The sequence below is a fragment of the Fringilla coelebs genome (genome assembly GCF_963513975.1).
Source record: "Fringilla coelebs genome assembly, chromosome: 5".
NCBI lineage: Eukaryota > Metazoa > Chordata > Aves > Passeriformes > Fringillidae > Fringilla > Fringilla coelebs.
This window is the reverse complement of record NC_140033.1, coordinates 10,114,102-10,138,604: the sequence shown is the minus strand read 5'-3', so window position 1 is coordinate 10,138,604 and position 24,503 is coordinate 10,114,102. Positions and strand designations below refer to the sequence as shown.

Sequence of the window (24,503 nt, the reverse complement as noted above, 5' to 3'; positions counted from 1 at the left end):
TTAAGGATGCAAAGACAATTTTTCCAAACTGATCTACAGCAGAATTCCTTCGGTTAAACCTTGAGCTGCCAAGCCTGGACTCAGTTCTATCACAGATTTTCAGGAATAGCCTGGATTGCAGTGAGGCCCAAACTGCCTCTTTTTGAATACATCTATATTAGCAGGTTAAAAAGAACAATGGAAAGGAAGCCATGGACAAGAACTAGGCTATGAACTCTAATAACAGCATAATTACACACAAAATAAACAGAGCAGAAGCCACTCAGCACGCCACTTACAGCTATCTGCTCCTTCTCTTCTGGAGATTATAAATGACATTGTGAATGGTAACACAGCTCTTGTTTTGGGTAGATAGACAGAGTGGTGAACACAACAACTAAATTCTACTTTTTGCTCATTAGCATGGCTCTTGCAGTGCACACAGTCCTGGAATGACTGTCAGCAGCTTCAGGGAGATCTGGAGAAGGTCTTTAAAAACATTATTTATTACCATGCTGTTAAATCACTATTTCCTGTGCCACGGGTCAATAAGTTTTGTTTTCCTAATAAATACATTATTTTCTTTCCAGAAAAAAATATGTAAAAAGCTTCTACAAGCTTAAGTTTCAATGACTGCACGATTTATCACAGGATATTAATGGCTCTGGGTCATACACTAATTAAGATATATAACGTATAATGAGAAAACTTGTTCTATTGATCTTTCTGATGGTTACTACAACAATTTACACAATATAGTAGAAAGTCTCTGCAAAGCTCTGGCTCTGCACAACATAAATAAGGACTCAGCCCTTAGTATCTGAAATTTCATTCACAGCAAAATGCTTAATTCCCTCTCAAACCTCAAGAATTAACATGACTAAATTACCCATTCCTCCTAGTCTCTATCTGGAATAACACTTTTCATTTTAGATGGCTTTGAATGGCCTTAAATGTGTTCACTGGTTTTAGTAATATTCTGAGTATTTATTGATATTGATGAAATTGTTTTTAATAGGAAACTGAAATTGCCTTGGAATATTTGATCTCCATATATTTGATCAATTTTAACTTATCCTGATTTAATATTTTTAAAACAGCCTTTTTAAAAGATGATAAATACTTTCTATGTGAAAATAAGTAAGTATGCATTAATAATTATACAGGAAATAATTAGGAGGGATGGAGACCAATGAGAGAGATGTGTTGCTTTTTTGGTCCATATACAGAACACACTATAAAGCCATTTGGGAAAACTGGCTTATATTTTACTGACAAAAGCCATTATGTGGTCTTAAAAGCAAAATAAAAAACACAAAAAATATTATTACAATTTCCCCTCAAAAACTTAAATTGATCAAGGATTTTGAGATTTACTGTTTTATTTATATAACCTATTGCTTAATACATTTTTATAAGGTTGTTTGGAACCCGGTTCACCAATATCTTCAAGAAATCAGCCCCACCACAGTTCATTGTTGCATATGAGTACCTTTAAACTATGTCAACACTTCACAGTTCTCTGGTGCATACATTAGGCTTTACTCATGTTCCCTTTTGATGATTTTCCTGTTTGGCATGTGGATAGATTTGATACATTATAAATTATTCATTGGGTTTGATTTCCTTCCCACTTCTGTTTGCATTATTGAGATTCAAGGACTGGATATAATTCAAGTGAGAGCAAGCCATGTTTTTCTGATATTTCTGCACATTTAGAGTAGAAATCCTCAGGTTTGTTGGTTACAAGCAGAACCAATTAATGCACTATAGAGACTGTCACAAGGTAGAGCCTAAATGAAAATATTTGTTAGGAAAGGAAGACCTTGGCTACAACCTCCCATTCTGAATTCATGAGATGATTCCAGAGGCGTAGGTGAGTGTCATGAGAGAAAATCTCCTGAAAGTTCTGCCCTGTTCTACTGGTTAGGTATGCATGTGCAAGGAACAGAGAGGCAGAGATGAATTATTAACAGCTTTACATTATTAACACATTTGAGAAAAAAGGCTAAAAGCTGATATCAAGATAGGTAAAAACCACCAATTATCAAATCTCAGACTACATCATTTTATTTTGACTCAAACTCCAAATTTTATTCTGCAATCTCTCAAATTAATATTCATGTGGATATTCAAAACAATCAAAACCACAGATTATTCAATCCTCTGAGCCAGATTCAGCAAAATCTTCCTCAGATGGAGCAGAGGTATAAGTTACAGCATATACTTTGTTGATATTTCATAATTCTTTTAGTGAACTTATGTGAAAAAACTTATTTCAGATATGTGATAGCCCAGACTATTTGAGAAATGTGATATTCCTCAATTTTCTACTCAGAAAGAAGTCACTTGCATTTCAGTGTAGCAGCAGCACTTTTGAAGAATTCCTTATCTGTTTTTCAGAAAAAGCTGAGACATGGTATCTAAAAATAAGAAGCAGCCATAACTTTAAAAGCCCCTAACATTAATGATCATAAGGTGTTTTCAACTGCTATAATTAGTATTCAGGATATCTGTACCATAATGATGCCTGGGATTAATTCTGGTTGGTACCATCCTCCCAAGAGAGAGATTGTTATTGACCAGCTCTGTGCTCCCACACCAGATGTTCAGTCAGGACTATATGTAGCCATTCCCTTGGGATTTTCTTTTCTTAGTGACTCAAATTGCCAAGACCTTAAAATGTGTTCAGGTAAAATCTATCCAACATAGACAGGACTGTGCAATATCTTCAGTAATTTTCACAGCATCATCACAATACAGAAAAGAGAAGACAATAACCATGAGGTTTTTTAGAATGTATTACCCATGTGATAATGGGTGACTATGTTATGGACAATACTGCACTCAGTTCTATCACAAATCAGTTAAGCAATGATTTGATATGGGAATAGTCCATACACAAGCAAATACATTGATTTTTGATCCCTATGTACCAAAACAGCCAAAATAGATTAGAATGTGCAATACATGCTGCAGTCTGCCACTTCAAATGAACCTCTTTCTGTCATCTTATTTAAGAGGCAAACATTTCTCTTTCTGCATGTATAAACTGAATTTTATCCTAAATGTTTTGCTTGCATTAGTTTCACCTGGACTAGCGACCCTGTCCCCAAAGAGGGCTGGAGTAACCAAACTTGAGGAGAAGAAGAAGCAACAAGCTGTTTTGTTGGCTGTATAGTGGTTTTAGTTTTTTCTCCTATAAAAGCACATTCAGGAGACTTTAATCTATATCATAAAGACACAAAGATGTCATGAATTTCAGCATGAAGGCATGGTGAGCTGCAGTATGTAATTTCATTAACTCACTAGAAATAGCAGGTTATCCTGTAACTCGGTGGGTCTGCCTGTGTAACCGCAAAATTCAGCACGTCAGTTTTGAAAAATGAGCCGTAACTGAACTTGCTGTAAGATTTCTCATATTATGAAATGAGCTTGTAGTGAGGTGGGTGTCAATCTCCTCTCTCAAGTAACAAGGGACCAGGATGAGAGGAAACAGCTTCAAGTTGTGCTAGGGGAGATTTAGATGGGATATCAGTAAAAATTTCTTGCCAGAAAGGGTTGCGAAGCATCGATACATGTAGTGCAGAGAAGTGGCAGTCACCATCCCTGGAAGTTAAAAAAATGTGTGGATGTGGCATTTGAGAACATGGTTTAGTGATAAAGGTAATGGTGGCTCTGGGCTGATGGCTACACTTGATGATCTTAAAGGCATTTTTCATCAAAAACTCTATGATGAGTATGGTCAGATCCAAATCATGTCAGTTCCTGTTCCTCCCAGATTTAAAGGAAAAAGAAAAAAAAATGTGAACAACACTCAAAGGCTTATTTCTATGAAAAAGTAGAAGTATCTGCCTCACACACACTAATTGCACTAATTGATAATTTATAAACTGCATTACCAGAAAAGTGTTTGTGGTTTTCCTTTGTTTGTCTACTTTAAAGGCTCCTTTAAATGTTGAGCTGTTAACAGGAAACTAACAGCTATAAAATATAAAACCTTTTGCAAAAAAAAAAAAAAAAAAAAAGTGACATTCTCAGTTTTGCAAGGCTTTTGATTCATTTTCTATGGATTTTTTAGGCTTTCCAGTCTGTTAGCATCTGCCTCAGTAATTACTTTCTCTGGAGAGTTCAATATCACGGCCACAACACTATTGCTTGCCATTAATTGCTAACACAAGAGCAGCTGTGCACAGCAAGTTCTTCATTTTGAGAGATACCATTTTATTTTATTAGAAATTGATTTTTAAAGCTCTTCTATTATTAATTTGTCTAAGAAGGGAATGCCCTAGTAGTTAAGTGAAACTCAATTCACTAACATCTGGAAACAGGTTACGGGTTGGTTTTTTGGGTTTTTTTGGGTTTGGTCTTTTTTTGGGATTTTTTTGGTTTGTTGGTTGTTTTTTTAATGAAGGATAAGAGAAAAATCCTTATTCAGATAGCTCTGTTCTAACTATATTTTTAATCCAAAATTTTGAAGACTTTAAGGATAAGATTATTTTTCTGGAAAATCATCACTGGAGTGCTGCTTTCTTTATGTGTGCATTTTTCCATTTAATACTTCATAAGCTCAAATTCCATAGGAACGCCCTAGTAAAATGCTGGCATGAGAAAAGCAAAGAGATATTTTCTAATTCATTAAAATTCCCATCAAACTATACCTACTTATTACATAGATAAACAAAGGAAGACTAAGTAGAAGGCAAGTCTAAGGTTAAGAAAGGGAAGAATGCAACAGTTCTTTTCACTGTACTCTTCAGTACTGATATGACAAACATCCAGATTACCAGACCTGCTGATACTTAAACTGAATTTAAATATGAGTTAACTTAAATGCACACTCAATCCTAAAAGAATTGCTGCTATGCATACCCCTGGCTTGAATACCTAACCTTCAGAGGATCACTGAAGAAGCCATTTTATCTCTCTATACCTGTTTCTTTTATCTGCAAAATGAGAACAAAATGATATTTTTATTATTTTTTTTTAACCAGAAGTGTTTGCAGATGAAAACTTGTGTTTCTATGCCATGCAGCATATATATATATATGACACACAGTACAGCACAAAATAATCCAGGTGTCTCCAAGAATGTAAAGTCTCCTGGAACAAAACTGGAAAACTTTGTATTATTTAGGAAAGAAAACAGCATTCAGTGCTGTCCATTGGGAAAAGCTGGCAGCACATCCTGTCCCTTCTGTCACACCATGGGACTCTCTAAAGGATTCCAATTAAACTCTGACTTACCCTGTTTAATAACATAGGTACATCTTTAAGCTGAGGGAGCTGATGAATTTACTAACCACATGTATAAATGATTAGGGCAGGATCATTATTCTTACTTAAAGGAAGAATTCTTCTGTAATGCAGGTAATACAGGTAAGGCCAAATGAAGAGGACAGGTTTGTGTGTCTAGGTGATGTGGTAAGAGAGGGTGTGGAGCTGCAGGCTGGACTCTGCTTTCTCCTCTGTGAAAGACCCCCAACAAAAAGATTCACAGAGACAACAGAGAGAAGTCACAGATCTCTGCAGAAGCCTGGGAGACTGGAAGACAAACATTTTGCCAGAATTACCATATTGTGAACACAAACTTTCAGCTGAACTTCCTACAGTCCCTTGTTAAATTTCCAGGTAGAATTGGGAAGATTTGGGACAGCTGGGAACAGGATAGCATTTCTTTCTCAGTTTTATTTTTGTTATGAATTGACTCAACCTTTTGGATTCTGACCAAGTGGGGCACATTCTCACCCTTCACACCTTTGATCACTGCAGACCAAATCCTGTCCCTATGTTCAGCATTTCCTCATAAAAGATGCTGAACCTACTCATCCATCATCATTCCACTGTTATGGATATTTGTAACCCACTAGCTGAAATCTGAAACTATCAGTACTATCAGTCTCCCTATCAGTATTACCCTTTCTAGTATAACCCTTGGGAAAATTATTATTTAGAGTACTTTCCCAACAGAGCTGAGTCAGTGTTGCTGATCAAACAGCTTTTTACTAAACATTCATCTAAATCAGGACTGTGTTTTCATTTGAGTAATCCTATGCAACCAGTTTTTCTGAAGTAGATTCATTACTGTAGCTAGAAAGCCTCTCCTGTATCATATTTACTACGAAAAAATGTCTGCTGTCTGCAGTCCAAAAAAAACCAAAACAAAAATACCCCAAAAAGACCCAACAAAATGAACAAAGGGAGAGATGGTATCTGGAAAAAGGCACATAAATACAAAGTTGTTTTTAAAGTTTGTTTAATTAGTAATTGCTGCAGTGAAAATAATATGCCTCCCACTGCAGTATTTTAATGAAACATTGATTAACAATTATAATCCTAATTATGTCTATAATGAAAAAGAATTTCATGATTAAAAGAGGAACTGGTTACCTTATATCTACACTTCCAAGTAGTCCACCACCATCTATGTTTTAGATAGCTGCTTTCCAAAACCTAGCATTCAAATTACCTGGATAGATGCCTCACAAAATTTAAGTAACTTAATATCTGTAAAATCATATTAAACTACTTTAATTAAATTAATTTTTTTTCGAGCAACAGATTTTTCCAGTGCTCTGTGGTTAATTATAAATTAAATCTGAAACCTGATTTATATTAAAATACCATGCTGTCCACACAGCACCAACAAAACCCCACATGTGCAAGCCCACAGGTGACAGATTAAATATTTATAAAAAAATGAAAAAAGTTTCTATTGGATTTGAATGAATTGCTAAATTCAATGATCTTAATAAATCACTGCTAGATTACTGCTTTTATTTTGAATAAAAAAATACTGAAACCCTCTCTCTGGACTAGAATTAGCCAAGAGTCATCCTAAAATGACATCTTATAAGCCAATACAGGGTTCTGGAATTAGACTTATGAAGTGAAATAACTAGGCAGGTAGATGTACGTCTACTGCTACTAAGAAGAAAGCAATTCAACATTTATAATAATTTGGGCTCTCTTGTCCTACCGGAGAGAATCCAAATTTTGAACTTAATGACTCCTAGTTTTACCTAAAGAAACCCCTCTGGTTTTGTTTACTGTTTTCATAAGACTGAATTTCAGTAGTGTTTGTGAAAAAGAGTCCCACAAAATCCATTTCAGCTTCCTTTCAAAGCTCTTTTGAAAACTGGCTCTTACTCTTGAGTTATGCATCAATGATGGAAAACTGTCTGCTTGCAGGAAAAAGGCTGAAATTTCTAGTATTTTTAAATAATATTAAATTTATTTAAAGTTAAGTTACCTAAAATTATTAAATTTATCACATATTTTTAAAATAAATTCAATGAATTGACAATTTTATGAGTCAGTCTGTTCACTTGCTGCGACAATTTGACATATTTTAACTGTGGTTAAGAATCATTAAATGTAAAAAAAAAAATCCTAAAATATCCAAATTTTGTGCAACTTTTATTCTATATTAAAATGGCCTTTCTACCCTTGAGGGAGTTGACAGCTCCTCCCAGTTTACTGTCTCTGGGAAACTTACTTGGTGTTCCTTTGAGTCAAGTTGTTTAAATATTCCCTAAACTCAACCTTCCTCCACTGGGAACAAGGTGTCTTTATTCCAGAATTTCCTTTTCATTGTAGAGGCCTGTGATTATGAGGGCTGGTCTTACAGTGTATGAAAGACTAATTCCTGATTTGAGCCTTTAAACATGTGAATGAACATATATTACATCCTTCTTAAAAGTTTCATGGACTTGATATTCTCTTTTTCTTTGAGTTCTTTTATTAAATTGCTGTTTACTTTTGAGTTCTTCAGAGCTCATAGAGTAGCTAATGGAAATCTCAAAATTGCTCTTGGCATCTTCTGTCAAAATGGATGATGGCCAGTAGAGTAACAGAGCTTAGCATATCTCTTCAAAAATATGCTGCCATTGAAACTGATGAGAATATTGATAGTAAAGTGAGAGAATGAAATGGTTAATGGCTTAAACATTGCTAAAATACTCCAAGAACCTCACCATGGAAAAATTCATCATTTTGAAACAGGCTTTCCAAAGGCCAATATAATGAAGCAATTTTTTAAAATTTATTATATAATTTTCAAAATGCAAATGCGAAAAGCATCCACTTCAGTATATGAAACCTGAACTAATTTTTAGAACATCTGTTGTGTCAGCAAACTGAGAATATTTTACAACAAAAGAGGAATGGAGAGCCTTGCACAAACACCTATTATACAAACCTAAAATGTAAAAGGCTTTTCATTTTGAGCTACAATGGGAAGCAGATGCACAAAACAGATATAACCTACAGAGTATCAGACTGCTCTACACTGTGTATGTATGTCCAGCATTTAAGAACTGGGGAATTACTTAGGAATTTATGAAATTATGTTCTGACAGAATTGGACAGCTGTTAAATACTTAGCTATGGAATAAATAGCAGGTGTGAGTATCTGGGCTTCACACAAAATTTAAAATTGCATTTAGATGAAGTATATATAAGTAACATTTGCACCTACAAAACAGAGACAAGCTTTTCCCATTTTATACAGCTGTTCTAAGGAAGAATACATAGAGATTTTGAGGCTCCTAAGTTGTGTTGCTGAACAACTGGATTAGACAGGTTAGCTAGACATAAGAATTTATTTTTAAATGTAATTTTAAAAATATATTCTTAAATATAAGAATGTGTTTTAAAATTTTTAAATGTAATTTTAAATATGGGATTTATTTTCAAGTGAAATATTATTTCCTAGAGATTGGCTGAGAGATATATTTAAGAAATATTCTTTTTCAGTACTAAAAAAACATCACATGGTAAGCTATTACAAGTCCTGGCCCCACACATGATGATAGATCCCAAAAGCATTGGAAGAGTTGGAAAACAAAATAAATAATAAATATGAATTTTCAATATTTTTTTTTTCTGCAACATCTCCCTGTATTTATTTCATGATCATCCAGCATGACAAAACAAACAGGATTCAAGTGCTAGGAAACATTCTTCCTGTAAACTCGCCTGAGGCAGTTTCTCTGCCTGTGCTAGCACTTGTGCTAATGATACAATAACAGCTTTAGAATAATCCCCTTCGCCCTCAGAAACACAAACAATCTTGTATGAACAGAAGAGAAAGGTTCTCAAAATTCTTCCTCAGGCAGTTGTAGGCAAGAGTCAACATGCTTCACAAATTGTTGTGTGTGTAGTGGACACATTAGTCAGGCATTGATAAGAGCATCACTTAACCACAGCAGCAGCAGCAGTGGCACAGGTCTTGCGGTAAAACAACGCTTTCCTTTACACAGCAAACAACAACAATCAAACTCAGGCTACTCATTATCCAAATTCAGTAAAATATACACCAATTTAAATTAATTAGTGCGATCAAGTGATGAGATTCTTTGGTGAAACAGATGCTGGTTGAAGTAATCAAGTAGAATTGACCTTAGCTCTAATAGCAAAGATGTTCCTGTCAGAGGTTGTGGATTCTGAGAGACATGAGCATAGCATGGTGTACTCACATTTTCACTGATGTTAAACATGACTATATGTCTGTTTTCCAGGTTGTTATCTTTAAAACTAGACAAGCACAAAAATCTCACCTGCAAATATTCGAGTGATTATTCCCACAAGATATAGAAAATAATAGAAAAAATTAAATTAAACTCTTCTGCTTTTCAAATTACATAATCTTCTGTTCTTCTTACTTAAAAAAAAAATACTAGTTACATATTTCACTCCCAGTTCCTTCCCCCTCACGTTAGCTTTATGCCAGAAAAATTTCACAGTACTTGAGTGTGTAATTCTGATATAAAGAAACAGTGCCAATGTAAAAAAGCAAGTTTTAATTATATTTCACTGCTCGTAGACAGTTCAGAATATTTTCAATGCAATACATGTCATAGGACAGTTTTCTAGTGTGGAAACCAAGGGCACTGGGAATATTTCTCTGTCTGCTCTGGGGTGCCCTGACTCCCAGGGGAGCACTGACTTTGACCCTCATTCATGGAGAAAGTTTTCTAGACTTCAGGATAGACTGAAATCCACAAAAGTGTGAAATAGATTATAGAGAACAGTGTAGGTGTTTCACTTGGTGAGAAATTGAGGTTTTAGGATTTTTAGTATCTTGTGGATGGAAACAAGGTGGAGGGCACAGGGTGTCATCCTGGGTTTCTTCTTCATGTTTCTTCTTCCTTCTTCTTCATGGGTTTGGGTGGCATTTTGTAATTGGGCAGAAAATTCCGCATTGCAGCTCTGTGGGATCAGTTATTGGGCAAATAATCTAGGTGTCAGTTCTTAATTGGATATTTTAGTCTTAAAAGACCTTGGAACAAGAGATTGTTGGCCATTTTGTGCCTTCTAATGAAAAGCTGCCGAACTCACAGCAGTGAGACTGTTTTACTGATAAGAAATAATAAACACCTGAGTCCAAACACGAATTACTGTCTCAAGTGCCTTCAATCCAGACCCAGAGAAACCAACAACTGGTACCCCCACAGTCTAGGACAGTTCAGTTACCTGGGTAATACCTTGCCAGGCCAGTGGCACTCCCAAAAACCTGCCATAATAACGTGGGGTCCTCTTCCCGGTTCCGCTTGAACACATCATCCAGCGCTGCCGTCCAGTTGAGTTCATTTAACACGATCGTTGCTGTCAAAGACAAAACAAATCTGTTATTAGAAATTCACATCCTAACATAGGAAGCAATGGCTGCAAAAAGCAAGCTGAAATATTGAGAAAGTGATAAGATTTAATGTAATTAATGCAGAAATTAAATTTTAAGAAAAAACACTTCTTTTCCATGGGCATTTTCTTTAAATTCCTCACACTCTCTTCTTCCTGTCGCATTATTTGCATGCCATGATCCTTGGTTTATTTGCACAGACAATTGTCACCCTGTTATTCTAAAGTTCTTCTAAGACTTCTGATTCTATTTTTTTATTGGAGTTTCTCACATACTTTCATGTAAATAATAATTGTTTTGCATTCCTTTCTGGAGGAGAGAACTGATGGACTGTTGGTTTGACCAGTGTGGTTGAAGAGGTGGCAATTTCATCCTCTGATCCATGGTCACTTTTGGAATTCTTTAAATATTGAGGTCTGGAAATAAATGTGCCCTTTTTTGCCTTGGACATCTCAGCATCTGAGTGTCGTTCATTTCGTGTCGTATTGCGACAGAAAATATCTTCTAAAAATACTTATTTTCTGAGATGTCTCTCTAATTGCACTTCCCAACCACAGAGAAGTCTGTTTACAGAAAAACAAATGCTGACTAATTACAGTGTACTTCAATAAAAATGAGCAGAATGACACCAACAAAAATAGGTATAATATAAACCTAACAGACATTTCCCTTTCAAAATGGATTTTATGGGAAAAAGACATTGATGAATTATTTGCACAGTAGAGTACAAAGTTGTATAAAGCTGGGGCTGCATGAACAGCAGTGCTCATTAGCACACACTAAAAATATCTTAATGTTCATAGATCTGGGCTCTGACAGTAAGGACAGCAAAGTGAATGTTAACATTTATGAGTTGGGTCAATTAACTTAAAATACGAGAAACTTCACATTTCAGCTAAACACTATGTTTCCAGTTACACAGAAACTTACATTCATAAAGTTCTCCTGTACTAATACTTGTTTTAATCAATGAAATAGTTTATATAATGAAACCAATATAGAATATTTAAACATGTTCTATACCTTCTTGAGAAAGACCTATATTGAGAAACTTTTAAATTGAACATTAAGTGATCAACATTGCTGCACTAAAGAATCAATGGACTAGACTCAGTGATCAATGAAAATGCATTGTGAAACAAAACACCTTATGGTAAATCATGCTTTTCACCTCCATCAGTTGTAAGTATTTCATTAATTCTCCTCCTTCCCCCACCACCCATTTTAGGTAATTTCAAATGCATAGTTATTTTTGAAAAGCAAAGGCTTTTGATGGTTTAGCCACTAATTTTTTCTTTTGTGTTGCATACTGGGATCGTAAGCAATATTTCTTAAATTGAAGGACCTAGATCAGCAAGCCAGGAGTGGAAAGCAACCTAGAGGAAAAAAACCTTTGAAAAGAGCTAAAGATGTAGGTATAAATCCAATGAAAACTGCCACTTGTCATAGAGATCCTGCTTACGTTATGGTATTGCACACAGGAAAGGAAATTCATCTTTTGCAAATGAGCAAGTCAAGCTGAAATAAAACCAATTCACATTTAAGGGACCTGAGTGGCATTACAGAGCAAAATTTGGTATATAGGTCCACATTCTAGCCACCTACTACAATAAAAAAGGCAAAAATAAGGATGGATTGAAAGTTAACGGTCTATAGCCCATTTTCAAAGTAAGGCTCTTAAAAGGTACTAGAGAAATGAGATCACAACATTAAATTTTATAAGCTTGTTTTCAAAGGTTAAGGAGAAAATTGCTGCACCATGTACTTTGCAGAAAGGTTTATCTGGTTTTTTCAGAGTAGTTTTAAGATATTACTCTCTCAAGAGATAGCTTTCTGAAGAAATATCAAATTAAATTTCCAACTCTTGCGATTTCCTGTAAGCAATAAGCTTGTATTATATACCTCTCTTTTTGTCAAGTAGATAATTATAAATAAATATATGTTTATGTAAAGAAGAAAAATTCCCTGAGGCACCATGAAATGTTAATTATAATTTTTAAATGGTTACTGTTCAATTATGTCTTAGATCCCATTTGACCTGCTGGTTTTAAAAACCTAGAGCAATGGATTTGAAACTTTCCAAAGAAAAGCAAGCAAACCCAGTCCTAATCAGCAAAAAAACTACCCTTCAAATGATTCCTTATAAAATACCCAGATTCTCAATTGGCAAATAAAAATTAAAGCTGGGGTACTTTCACTAGCTCATTGTAGAGAACATAACCCCTGTCAGAACACCCTAACTGGAGAGATAGTTTATATTGACCTCATCTATGCAGTGAAAATTTATTTTCAGTTTGGAAAAAAAAATGCATTTTACTAAAATAAAATGTTTAGAGGTGTTACAGTCATATGTCTGTTTAACTACTTGTCTTTCTTTGAGTTAACTTACATACAGGAAAGAACTCTTGACTGATAATTGGCAGAAAATCTAGTTGGAGAAAACTCCTCAAAAAGCTTATTTTCAGTTCTTTTAAAAGAAGTCTTTGAAGATTACTACTTCAGAGTACATCAGCTGCTACCTTTCACATGCTACAAATAAGATGAAGAAATAAAATTAATCATCACACAATATGAAAGATCATTCTTTGTGGCTAATTTCACTGAACTCCATCCATCTTTTCATTTTTTCCTTCTTCTTTATGATATGAGGTTTAGGGGCCTTGACAAGGAATGGATTCAATTTGCCCCTACAAATGCAATCAATAAAAAATAGGGAGCACAGCTGTACCTTCTTGCAAAGAAATGGAACACGCTTCTGATGATTTATTCAATGTAGAGGCTCTGGCCTGTGTGCAAGACAGGGAACAACTTTATTTGAAAAAGCCTGAGAGGTACTTCCTATATCTGAAAATATGTGAGCTGCTTTTCCCTGATGTGGCAGCTACACAGAAACTGGAGAGAAGAGAAGGGAGCTCCTTAGCAGTTCATTATTCTTCTTTTAATGTCTGGACTGTATTACCCTTCCATACCTTGCTTGATGAAGTTGACCCATTGATTTCTTCAACGATAACACTGTGTAGTAATTGTTATGATTTAAATATATATTTTCAATCACATATTATGGTATTCAAAAGTGGGCAAAGAGGGACAATACTTTTGCAAGTGTATGCTTTTGCATATATGTGCAAACAGATGCTTCCATCTGTAGTCATGTTCATCAGATAATAGAGAAACTCTACTGAAGGTATAAACTAGTTGTTTTATGACTTGTGTGTTTAAACAACTTTTTAAAATATTATATTCCTTCATGTTTAAGTTAAACTACACAGAATTTTATTCAGTCTCCACTGCCATTGGAAAGTTGCACTTCTATCTTCTCTTACATGGGACTAGGAAGGAACAGACATTTTATTTCGAGATACTTTAAAAATGGATTTTTTGCACTGGCTTATCCACATGTGTGTCTTTATTAGTATATGCATATATATGCATATACCCACAAACACATGAATTTTCTACATAATTCCCAAATATAATTTGAAGAACTGTTCTAGTAGTAACTTGATCTTCAACCCTTTGAATTTAGATGTGTGTTATAAGCCAGCTTCTTCTCTCTTGCAATAGCAAAAAGGCAAAAAAAGGAAAAGATTTATAGTGGCTCCAAAATGAATGTTTTCTCCAAGGTAAATGGTCCTTTGAGTGGCATTAGAAACCTAAATTTAGACATTTGTGCTTTTTATACAAAACCATAGAAACGTGTCAGACTCAAAACGGTCATCCAAAGAAACTTTACAGCTGATTAGAAAACAGGTAAAGGAGGCCAATAGCAAAATTTTTAGAGATAAGGGAACTGAGTAGTATCCACCCTCTCTTTTAGACTCTCAAATTTTATCAGAACAAGTACCAAGGCAATGTATCCTTTTCACTGAAAGCAAGGGAGGAAAAGCAAAAATAGGTCTTTGAATTTAACAAACAACCAATGTTATATAGCGGAATTTCCAACTGGACTGGTCATTATGCAATGATTTTCTAGATCTTGCACATATTACATTTCTTCAAATTTGTTACAAAATCTTGCTTTGAAATGAAGCATTTCCATATCCCAACATATCATAATTTTAAATTACTGGATAATCAGAAATGTTTGGATAATATGCATTTAATGGTGAATAAAACCAAAGTATTAAAATACAATTTTTAATAAATGGAGCAATCATTGAATCAAATAATTTCAAGTTCTATAGAGTAGATAGTTTATGCTCAAAATTAAAGCATAAATGATAAAATGTCATGTACTTTTTTTTTTTAATTAACAACTTCTCCACGCCTCATTAGATATTTGACATTATGTCTCAGACACTTCTATAAATAATTCCATTAAGAAGTCACTGAAGTCTAGAATACTGCAGTGTCTGTGCCAAATCAAATAAATTAATTGGCAATGCTATATGTTGTCTGCTGCCTGGCTTTGCTGCCATACACTGATAGCCAGAGAATCACAGTAAAATCTTATTAAAATAAGCAACAGCCAGGAGAGGGAAATGAGAATAAAAATGTCAAGAACAGAAGATGGAATTAAACTTCTATTATAATTCAACAAAAAAGAGTTAATACAATGCAGAGACACAGACCCTTTAGTACACAAGTTGTTTATCTCCAAAAAACACAAAAGACACCCATATTCTAAACTGCAACCCGTTGCTGAAAACATTTGAGTATTTGTGCATCTTACACGTTGTTGTCTTGCTTCCCCTTATCTCAAAATATGCCAGGATTTATTTCAGAATAGAATAATACCAATGTCAACCACATAGGGCTGTAAGGATATTTTCTGGGAAGATGGCAAGAAGACAAAATGTGTGAAAGATACTGTTCATTAGAGTGGTTCTAGAAGACTTCTCAGATTTTGTAGAGATATGCACAGTTTAAGAACCTGATAAAATTTATTATTATTTTATTATTGGAAAGATAATAATTATACTATACACTTTAAATTTACAGATTACTTGAAAGTAGAGTCACTATTTGGAAATAATTCCTTCTTTAAAAAAACCCAAAAAACCCCCAAAAACAAACCACCAGAAAAAATACAAACCGCTAGGTATGTTGTATTTTTATGGAAATATAAGGGAATAATTAGCAAAAGCCATGAACATATTTCATATATTAACTCTGCTCTTCCTTTACTTTGCTCTAATTTTTTGTTAGCATTTCAAAGGATATCCTAGTGACATTCAAATTAAAGTAACTACAGAGATATGCTTGATCTTTAATGAAGACGTCTCTCTCTAAAAAAACTTAATTAGGTGTTAACAAAACCAAATAAAACCAATCAAAAGACTATCTGAAAATGCTCTTCTATAATAATTTATTAAATTCTGTCATCATTCTGCCACAGTACCACCACTTCAATAACTTTCTAATTACCAGAGCACCTTAAAAGATAAGCAAATCCCAAGCAATAGTTGGCTTAAGTGAGAAGGAAAAGGACTTGGAACAGACAAACTCAAGCAAAAATGCTCTCTTACTTCATCCTTTCTGCTTTTTTTTAAACTATTTGGCTGTTTTCCATCATATTAAGTTTTAATTGTAGTCTGGACACAGTTAATTCAGAACTGATGCCATCCTGTTTGGCTTTATGTGGATCACCTCTTAAAAAGTTCTTACAGTTTTTCTTACAACATGCGTAACATCCACTAACATTTCCTTCTTTCCTCTCCCCAGCCATGGCAAACTGGAAAGCACATGCATCTCCAGCAAAACCAGAGATGTGATAGTACAATAAAGAAATGACCACTCATCATATTCCTTGGGATTCTGTAAGTTTGTTTCATCCATCATGACAAGGAGATGAACTGCAAGTGGACAAAATGCTGAACGTGGCCACTAAGATGGGCTGTGAAGAACAGAAAATCTTTCCTCTGAATTTAGACAGAGGTTCAGAGATACAACCTAAAAAATGAGTCAGAAAGGAAGGCCACCCTCAAAAACGGTATGTAAGGGTAAGGGTGGCACTGGCACAGCAAATGGGAAGAAAGTCCTTGAGAATAAATTAGAAAAGGCAGTTAGAAGCTCTCTTTTAGAGCAGAGTGTCCTAAAATGGTCTTTTGCTATGAGATACCAGCAAGCAGCCCAGATCTTTTAAGACTGAGCTTGATCATTTTATTAAAGGAATGACATGAACTAGCTAGATTAGGAATTGGATTTGGCAAGCAAAAAGCTGCCCTACTCTGATATGTCACCCTTTGTTACAAATAAAGAAAAGGCCTGTTTAGAAGCTTAAATTTAGTAACCACAAAAAGACACTTTTATAAAGTGTTAATGGCAGAGCAAGAATTGGAAGTAAGACCACTTATTAATCTCTAATTAATGAATAATAAATGCTTTCAAATAAACCATGGATATCTATATTGACTTCATATATATTTCTAAATAGAGTACACACATATGCATGTTGTCTATATTATAAAATATTAAAATCAATAATTAATATTTTTTCTGTAAAAATATTTTCTTATATAGGTAATACATGGAGAATACATATTTTAAGAAATATTAAAGTAATACAGAGGATTTGGTTAATGGACTCTAATCTAATCCCCATATATGTGAAATATTAAGGAATAGCAGGCTGGTTTATTTTATTTAAAATATATCTGTGGCAACAGAAATCTAAGACACACCAAGTGTGAGGGGAATATAGTGCACAAGCAGGAAACGTGAGAAAAATGATGATGAGACAAGGTCTGTTTCATCACCTGAGCTGGTAAAGATGTGACAGCTCCTGCTCCTCATCAATATTTCAATCAGCTCACGGAGGAGTCTTGTGAATTAAAAATAATGAAATTTCCACAAATATTCTTTTTTGCTGTTTTTCTTCTTGTTATTGGTCACAGGCTGTTCCAAAGAGAAAGGAGACTGATATTTTCTGAAATTCAACTACCCCTCTCTCCAACAGATGAAAATCCTTACCATATGCAATTGTATTATGAGTTCTCAGAACAAAAAAACAGAACAGAAATTGTTATTCTTGGCCATAGCACCATCATAGGTACTGTACCTTGACTGCTAAGTAAGTGTGGTTTGGTGTTGTTCTCCAGATTATACAGAGGGAGCATGAATAAAACTCCTCTCTCACAGGCAACAGAGACCCAGAAAGTGGAAATCTTGCTGCCAGCGATGCCAAGCTGTGTTCCAGTGAATCCTGGCCTCCCTGAAGTTAATGACAAAAATTTTACTGCCTAGGGAACTGATTTCATCCCTCATCTGCAGAACATTGTAACCCTGCAGTGTTCAGCCACTCTCTCTGTACACAGTATTTTGTCAGTCTGATCCAATAAGCAGATGACAATATCAGGAGCTGGGGCTGGTTGCTTTAGATGTTTTGAGAAAACTTAAAAAAAAAAATTCCTTATAAATCACTTAATAGGAATCCGAACGCCTTTGAAATAATTGAAAAAAAATTCAAAAGGATCTTTGAGAACACAGTAAAATTAAGCTTCTTTGTAGTTGTTTTTGTCTGCTTCCATGTCATGGGTACTCTCATGAGTATATATTCATCTGAATTTTCTCTACTCACTACTTTAATCACTCAGTATAGAAGTTCTTTGTTCTACAGTGTCCAGACAAAAATAAATTTTAAAAAAGTGCTTGCTGAAGGTCTCCTTGCTTTTAATTTACTTTGTCAATATAAAACCACAGGACAAGGCAGTAAAATTACTGAAAACTGGAATGGGATGAAGGAAGGCATCTTATCTTACATCTACTTTACTGTTTAAGAAGAAATTTTATCTTGTTATAAATACCTACCCTAATGGCCTAAAGTGTACTACATTTTAATTACTTTAGCCTCCCTATTTAACTAAGGCACATAACCCTTCCTGAATGAGTAAATACTGCATAAACAGAGCTTTTAAAATGAGAGAAGCTGCTGAGTTTGAGATTTCTAAAGGCTTCTGTATGGATTGTTTCCAATACTAGGGAACAAACAATGTGCTAAGAAAATAAAGACACAGCTGGAGCAATGGTTATGGAGTGAAAAAATGCATATGGAAACAGATTAGTTAAGAATATATTACACAAAACCCTGAAGTCATACAGTAGTTTAAGCAGCTATTTTCAACTGAAGTCAGGGAGTAAGGATACAGAATGTCATATTTCCCAGGATAAAGGAGGAGGATATAAAAGTATGAATCTGGACTTAAAATAAAGTGTAGGATTCATATGACATAGTGAAATAAACCAAACTTCAGACTCATTCTTACAGGCATTTCTTCACGTGTTTAACTTTCATATTTGATCAATGAAAGAAGCAAAACTGAATGCCAGTAGCTCAGCATCAGCTAAATCCCACTGTGCTCTGACATTCTGTATCAGTTCAGGATGTACCTCAGGGAAATAATGGCCCAATCTGCTAACAACACATTGCAGAAATTGTTTCAAAAAATTAAGAAGAAAGACTTATTTATTTTTTTTTTTCCATATAACTTTCAGGAAAACAAAACAAACAAACAAACACTCCCAAAACCCAAAAGAATCAATGAAGCAACAGAAAGCTTCTTGTAAGGAACTCATTATTTTGCTTTTCTAACAGAAACTCATTATTTTGCTTTTCTAACAGCACCTTGGTTTCAGCGGCTTCACCTGTATCAACCTGGAGTGCAGGGCAATGGAATCAGCTATGAATATTGAAAAAGTTGCTGCTGGGATGACAATTTTCATATACAGGATTTGGAGATTTTATTTTCTGCAGCATCTGCCCAGTGCTGTAGCCTAATGTCCACTAACAACAGACATGGGCAGGGGCACTGTGAGAGGGAAATCAGGCTGCACCAGAGGGAAATCCAGCCACACTCTGGGTGGCTCAGCAGTGCCAGCTGCAGTAACTTGGGCCAAAATGTTTTCTTACAAAGAGCATTTCTGATCTGAACTACAACCCTACAGTGGATAGATTCACCTCTCATAAAGCAATACTTGTCAAATAAATCAGGTAGCTGAGAGTGAGAACAACTTGCTTTCCAATGGCAAAGAAGTTCACAGTCAACTGGCAACCCTTAACCTCGTACTCTAGAGTGTCATTCTGTCCCATGCCCACTGTCACATCACAATTGTCATTTATCTGTAGCAGCAGATATACTTGGAACATAGGAATATCTCCTATTAAAACTGCAAAGAGAGTGCACTCACTTTACGAGATGGGCCTGAGTATGATAAAAAAACCCCAAATACGCATTTTTATAGACATAGAAACAAACTGTAACATTTAACATTGAAATTCTTATCTGAAAACCAATTGCTTCCTTGATACAAATATTCTGTCAGACTAATGGCCAGCTGCCCACCTGTTGCAAGTGGATGTATTTTCACTAGAGCCACTGCTATGTTATTCCAGCATATACCATGAAAATGAGATGCAGGGCTTTTTTTGATTTCTGAACTTCAGGCTACCATTGGCAGAAAGCAAAAAAATCCAAAAAACCCAAAAAAACCCCAAACCAAACCAAAAAAAAACCTCAACCAACCAATCAACCAAACAAACAAAAAAAACACCAAAAAAACCCCGCCCAAAATTACCCCCAAATGATTTCTTTTGAAGTCAGGAAATTAAAAATAGTAAATGTCAAAAATACTTATTTTTATTAAAATAAGACATACATATATTTTCAGAAACAAACAAAAAATTATTTTATTCCTTCAACTATCTACAAGACAGAGACAAAAAACTGGCCAGCTACAAATGTTCTGAATAACAAGCTCCTACAATCTTGCTTCAGGGACAACATTTAAAGAAACATTGTAAGACTAACCAAAGACAATCTTTCTTGTAAAATGAGATTTCAGGTGCATGACCTAGTGAGTAATCATCGGGTATCTATCCTTTGTCTCCCTTCTTGACAGCTTATGCCACAGCAAATTATAAAATACTGTCAAAGCCATCCAGTTCACACTTAGTGACAACATCCAACAAACAGAAAAAGCAGACAAGTTATCCATCATCTGCTGAGGAGAGTGTAACCCCTAAGGCAAGGCAGTGGAAGAGACAAATGCTGCAGCTCTGCAATTTGTCACAATTAATTAGTTCGTTATTAATGTATGATGATTCCATTTTTTTAAGTATGATCTAATCAAATAAGTAGAAATCTTTCATGTCTTGAAAATTTTAAAATGAGAATTAAGACCCGACTTATTAAGATGAGCCAGGGATTGAGGGAAGAACTCTACCAGCAGCAAAATAGAAGTTATTGCGGAGTTCTGCCATGCCCTTCAATTCCCTACTGTCCTCCCAGTTTTGGAAAAGTAAAAACAACTGCTCAACATCCCTGCCTCTGACCTCTCTTCCCCTGTTATAAAGAAAGATCAAATTAAGAACTTCTTTTGAAAACTGAATGAAACTTTACTGACTACAAATGGAAGAGCTCAAGGAAAAGTAGTGGAAGAATGAACCTGGTACAGAAATGAAGAGATATTAATGAAACTGAACTGAACAGGTGTGTTCTGTGCAGATACATGCTGAGATACCAAAAAAAAAAAAAAGGAGATAATTTTTTAGGAAATCTATAATTGGAAGAAAAAAATGCAATATTTCAAGAAAGTAAGTCAAGAATAATATTTGTGAGACAACCAGAAAGTGTTTCATAAAATTACTTTAAAAATTAGCTCTGATTAATTTAAAAAAAAGTGGGAAATAAAACAGTAACTCCATACAATTAATTAAATCTGAGCTGCTTGCAAGGTGCATAAAAAAATCTATAAAAAAATATGTATTTTGTACCATTGTCCATCATCAATCAGACATATAAAATTATTTTATAAAAATACATACACAGTTGCCACTAAATAAATTTAAATGTTCAATGTCATCTGGATTATATATTAAATAATTTTGTAAATAAATGGTAAAGATATCTGTACCTTTACATATAACATAAATTTTCAATATCACTGAGCAAGCAGTTCAATCTATGGATGTGCAAAGAGACAGAATGTAAAATAGTGGAGAGGGTAGTGTGAAGAAGAGGAAGAAGAGGAAGAAGAGGAAGAAGAGGAAGAAGAGGAAGAAGAAGAAGAAGAAGAGGAAGAAGAGGAAGAAGAGGAAGAAGAGGAAGAAGAAGAAGAAGAAGAAGAAGAAGAAGAAGAAGAAGAAGAAGAAGAAGAAGAAGAAGAAGAAGAAGAAGAAGAAGAAGAAGAAAGAAGAAGAAAGGAGAAGGAGAAGGAGAAGGAGAAGGAGAAGGAGAAGGAGAAGGAGAAGGAGAAGGAGAAGGAGAAGGAGAAGGAGAAGGAGAAGGAGAAGGAGAAGGAGAAGGAGAAGGAGAAGGAGAAGGAGAAGGAGAAGGAGAAGGAGAAGGAGAAGGAGAAGGTGATGATGACATGGATGAGACAACAAATATAGTTCTCACTCTGGAGTTGAAAGAAGATGAGATGAAAAAAAGGTTTCTCTTGTGCTTCCCACTCTCTAGTCAGTACTATCAAACAGTGTATTTTTGCAAGACAAAAGATTCAATTATTAATAAACAACACAACTGAAAGAATTCTCTAAGATTTTTAACTCTCAAGCTGTGCCTTCATCTTTGGAGACACTCAAAACCCATCTTGGCTTGATGTCTAGTCCAGAATTTCTTGAACACAGCAAATGTGACTTTCTGAATTTATGTCATTAAAAAAAAAAAAAATTATAAGGCGCTGAAAAGAGATGATATGGAGAAGAAGAATGGGATCTTCCTCTTCCAAGGATGCATACAATATTCTTTAAAACTCTAGACCAAAATAATTCCTTCACTTCCCTTGCATCTTCCTGTGACTTGCAATAATTTACAAAAGCTATTCAAGAAAGAAGAAAGAACTAAACATTTGCCACAAGGTGACCAAATAACAGCATATTTCAATGAGTAACTTAAATTAAAATCATAATAAAGGAAACAAGTACACTAACATAGCATTATTCTAATTTACATGATCACATGCCCTAATCTTTCCAAAGTAATGATCACTGTTTTACTTATTTTGCATATTCCCATATTATTCTTAAAAGAACCCTATTTTAAATTTTTAATTTTTTTTGTCATTGCATTGTATTTTTTTACATAGTGATATTTGTTTACATATTGATCATATGCATTCAGTAATCTTTCATTTTTGGGTCAGATTTTACTTGTCTCTGATTTATATTCATCTCATTCTAGCAAAAAGCTTTTACTTGTCTTGTCAGTTTCTATTGAATGTTTTTGTATTGATCTTCTCAAAGTAACCGCTTTCCAATTCTGTATCATTTTCACAGATATCACATTCATTTTTACATTGAAGTCATCATTTTGATTTTCCACTGCTTTTTTTCCACATTATAGCCTTTCTGCTGCTAAAAACATTTTAAACACTTGATTTTGACATTATTGTTATAACCTCTCAGGAGGACAATCCAAAAACCTGGTGATGACTTTGTTCAGTGTCTCTTACAGTGCTAAATTCAGAGTTCTCTTGCATGATACCTTTCTACCTTTATGCCAAACACTCTCCCTCTTCCAGTTAACCCACTGATCTTGAGGAGAGGAAAAAATTCTAAAATTCCATAGTAGTGTAACCTTGTCACACAGACACACACACACATCTGTCACACAGAGTTGCACATCTGTTATATGGTACAAGTAGGCTAACTGGCTGTTTTTACTTATTTTTGTAGCCTTTACACAAGGAAAAGTTTCCACAAAGGTCAGGAAATACATCTCCAAAAATAATTGATGCTTCTTCCCAAGGACTTAATCTCAACGCCTCTTCACTTCCATCTACCTCAGTGTAGCACATTCTTCTTGTGGCCTGAAAATGCTGATTTTGACTGGTTTCCAGATCTGAGCCTTAAAACATTGTATCTGCCCCCAGAAATCTTCTCAATTCCATTTAAGACTCAAACAATTTTAAAAATGTAGCAGTGCACAGTACCTGTGCAAGCAGCACTGCGGGTGTAAGAAAGATGGAGCAGGTGCTATCCTCTCTGGGTTATGACCATTGTGGTGACAACTTTGAGGGATAGTAAAAAATCTCAGCCTGGCCAGATGTTATTACTGTGAGACTAATTTTTTAGCCATATAATATTGGCAAAGAAAAGATAACTTGCAGTTAGAGGTTGCTACAGTGGAGAAGCCCTAGCCTAAGACTTAACTCCTTGTTTCACCACTGTTTCTCAAGTAGGTAAATACATCACCAAATTTTCTGCAAGTGAATCTTGAAAGACCACATAAACTTTAATAATACCTGTATCAAAGAGTCCATCATTTTAAAACAAGTAAAATACAAAGCTCTATGTATTTACTGAAAGACAAGTTGTTTTAAATATAAAAAAGCACAACAAAACACACATTTTCTAACATCAACAAATTTGACCTAAAATTGTTAAATTCTCAGAGTATGACTCTTCGTATCAGACAGCATCTTGTGATGAATTCTTGAGTAACAATCAGAATAACAGATCAGAAACAGAAAATAAGCAGAAGTGAACTAAAAGAAAGAAATAATTTGATAAAATTGGAATTCTAAAGGAACAAGCAGGCAGCTCTTCCAGGTCACATGAAATCTCAAAACAGCACAACATTAGGGAGCAATTAATTTTGTAGAACAAGACATTTCAGTCTTGCTGATAGTCAGAAATGCCTTCCTTCACCAAGAAGTTATCTATATAAACAGAGTCAATCCCACAATTAATGTTATCAATTAATGTATTCAATATTTCCCCTAGCAAACGTATTTAAAAAACTGTAGAACTGTAAATTTTTTTTTTTTCACAATGAAAAAAATGGTTACTGGGCTACTTTAAAAATATATTTAAAATTAAAAAAAAAAAAATTCACAGTTAGAGCTCCCCTGATTTAAGAGTTAAATAGTTCTGCTCATCGTGATTGGTGACCTATATGCAAAAATTACAAATATTTTTATTTCATATGCCATGAAATAAAAT

General features: G+C 34.6%; 1 protein-coding gene across 7 annotated transcripts in view; it reads right to left on the bottom strand.

Moving 5' to 3' along the window:
- CACNA2D1 (calcium voltage-gated channel auxiliary subunit alpha2delta 1) overlaps positions 1 to 24,503 on the bottom strand; it is a 353,676-nt gene that overhangs the window by 95,464 nt on the left and 233,709 nt on the right. For all 7 annotated transcript variants that reach the window (XM_084206726.1, XM_084206727.1, XM_084206730.1 and 4 more), the window contains exon 7: positions 10,456 to 10,587. In XM_084206726.1, the coding sequence (XP_084062852.1) occupies positions 10,456 to 10,587 (132 nt within the window). The remainder of the gene's footprint in view (positions 1 to 10,455; positions 10,588 to 24,503) is intronic.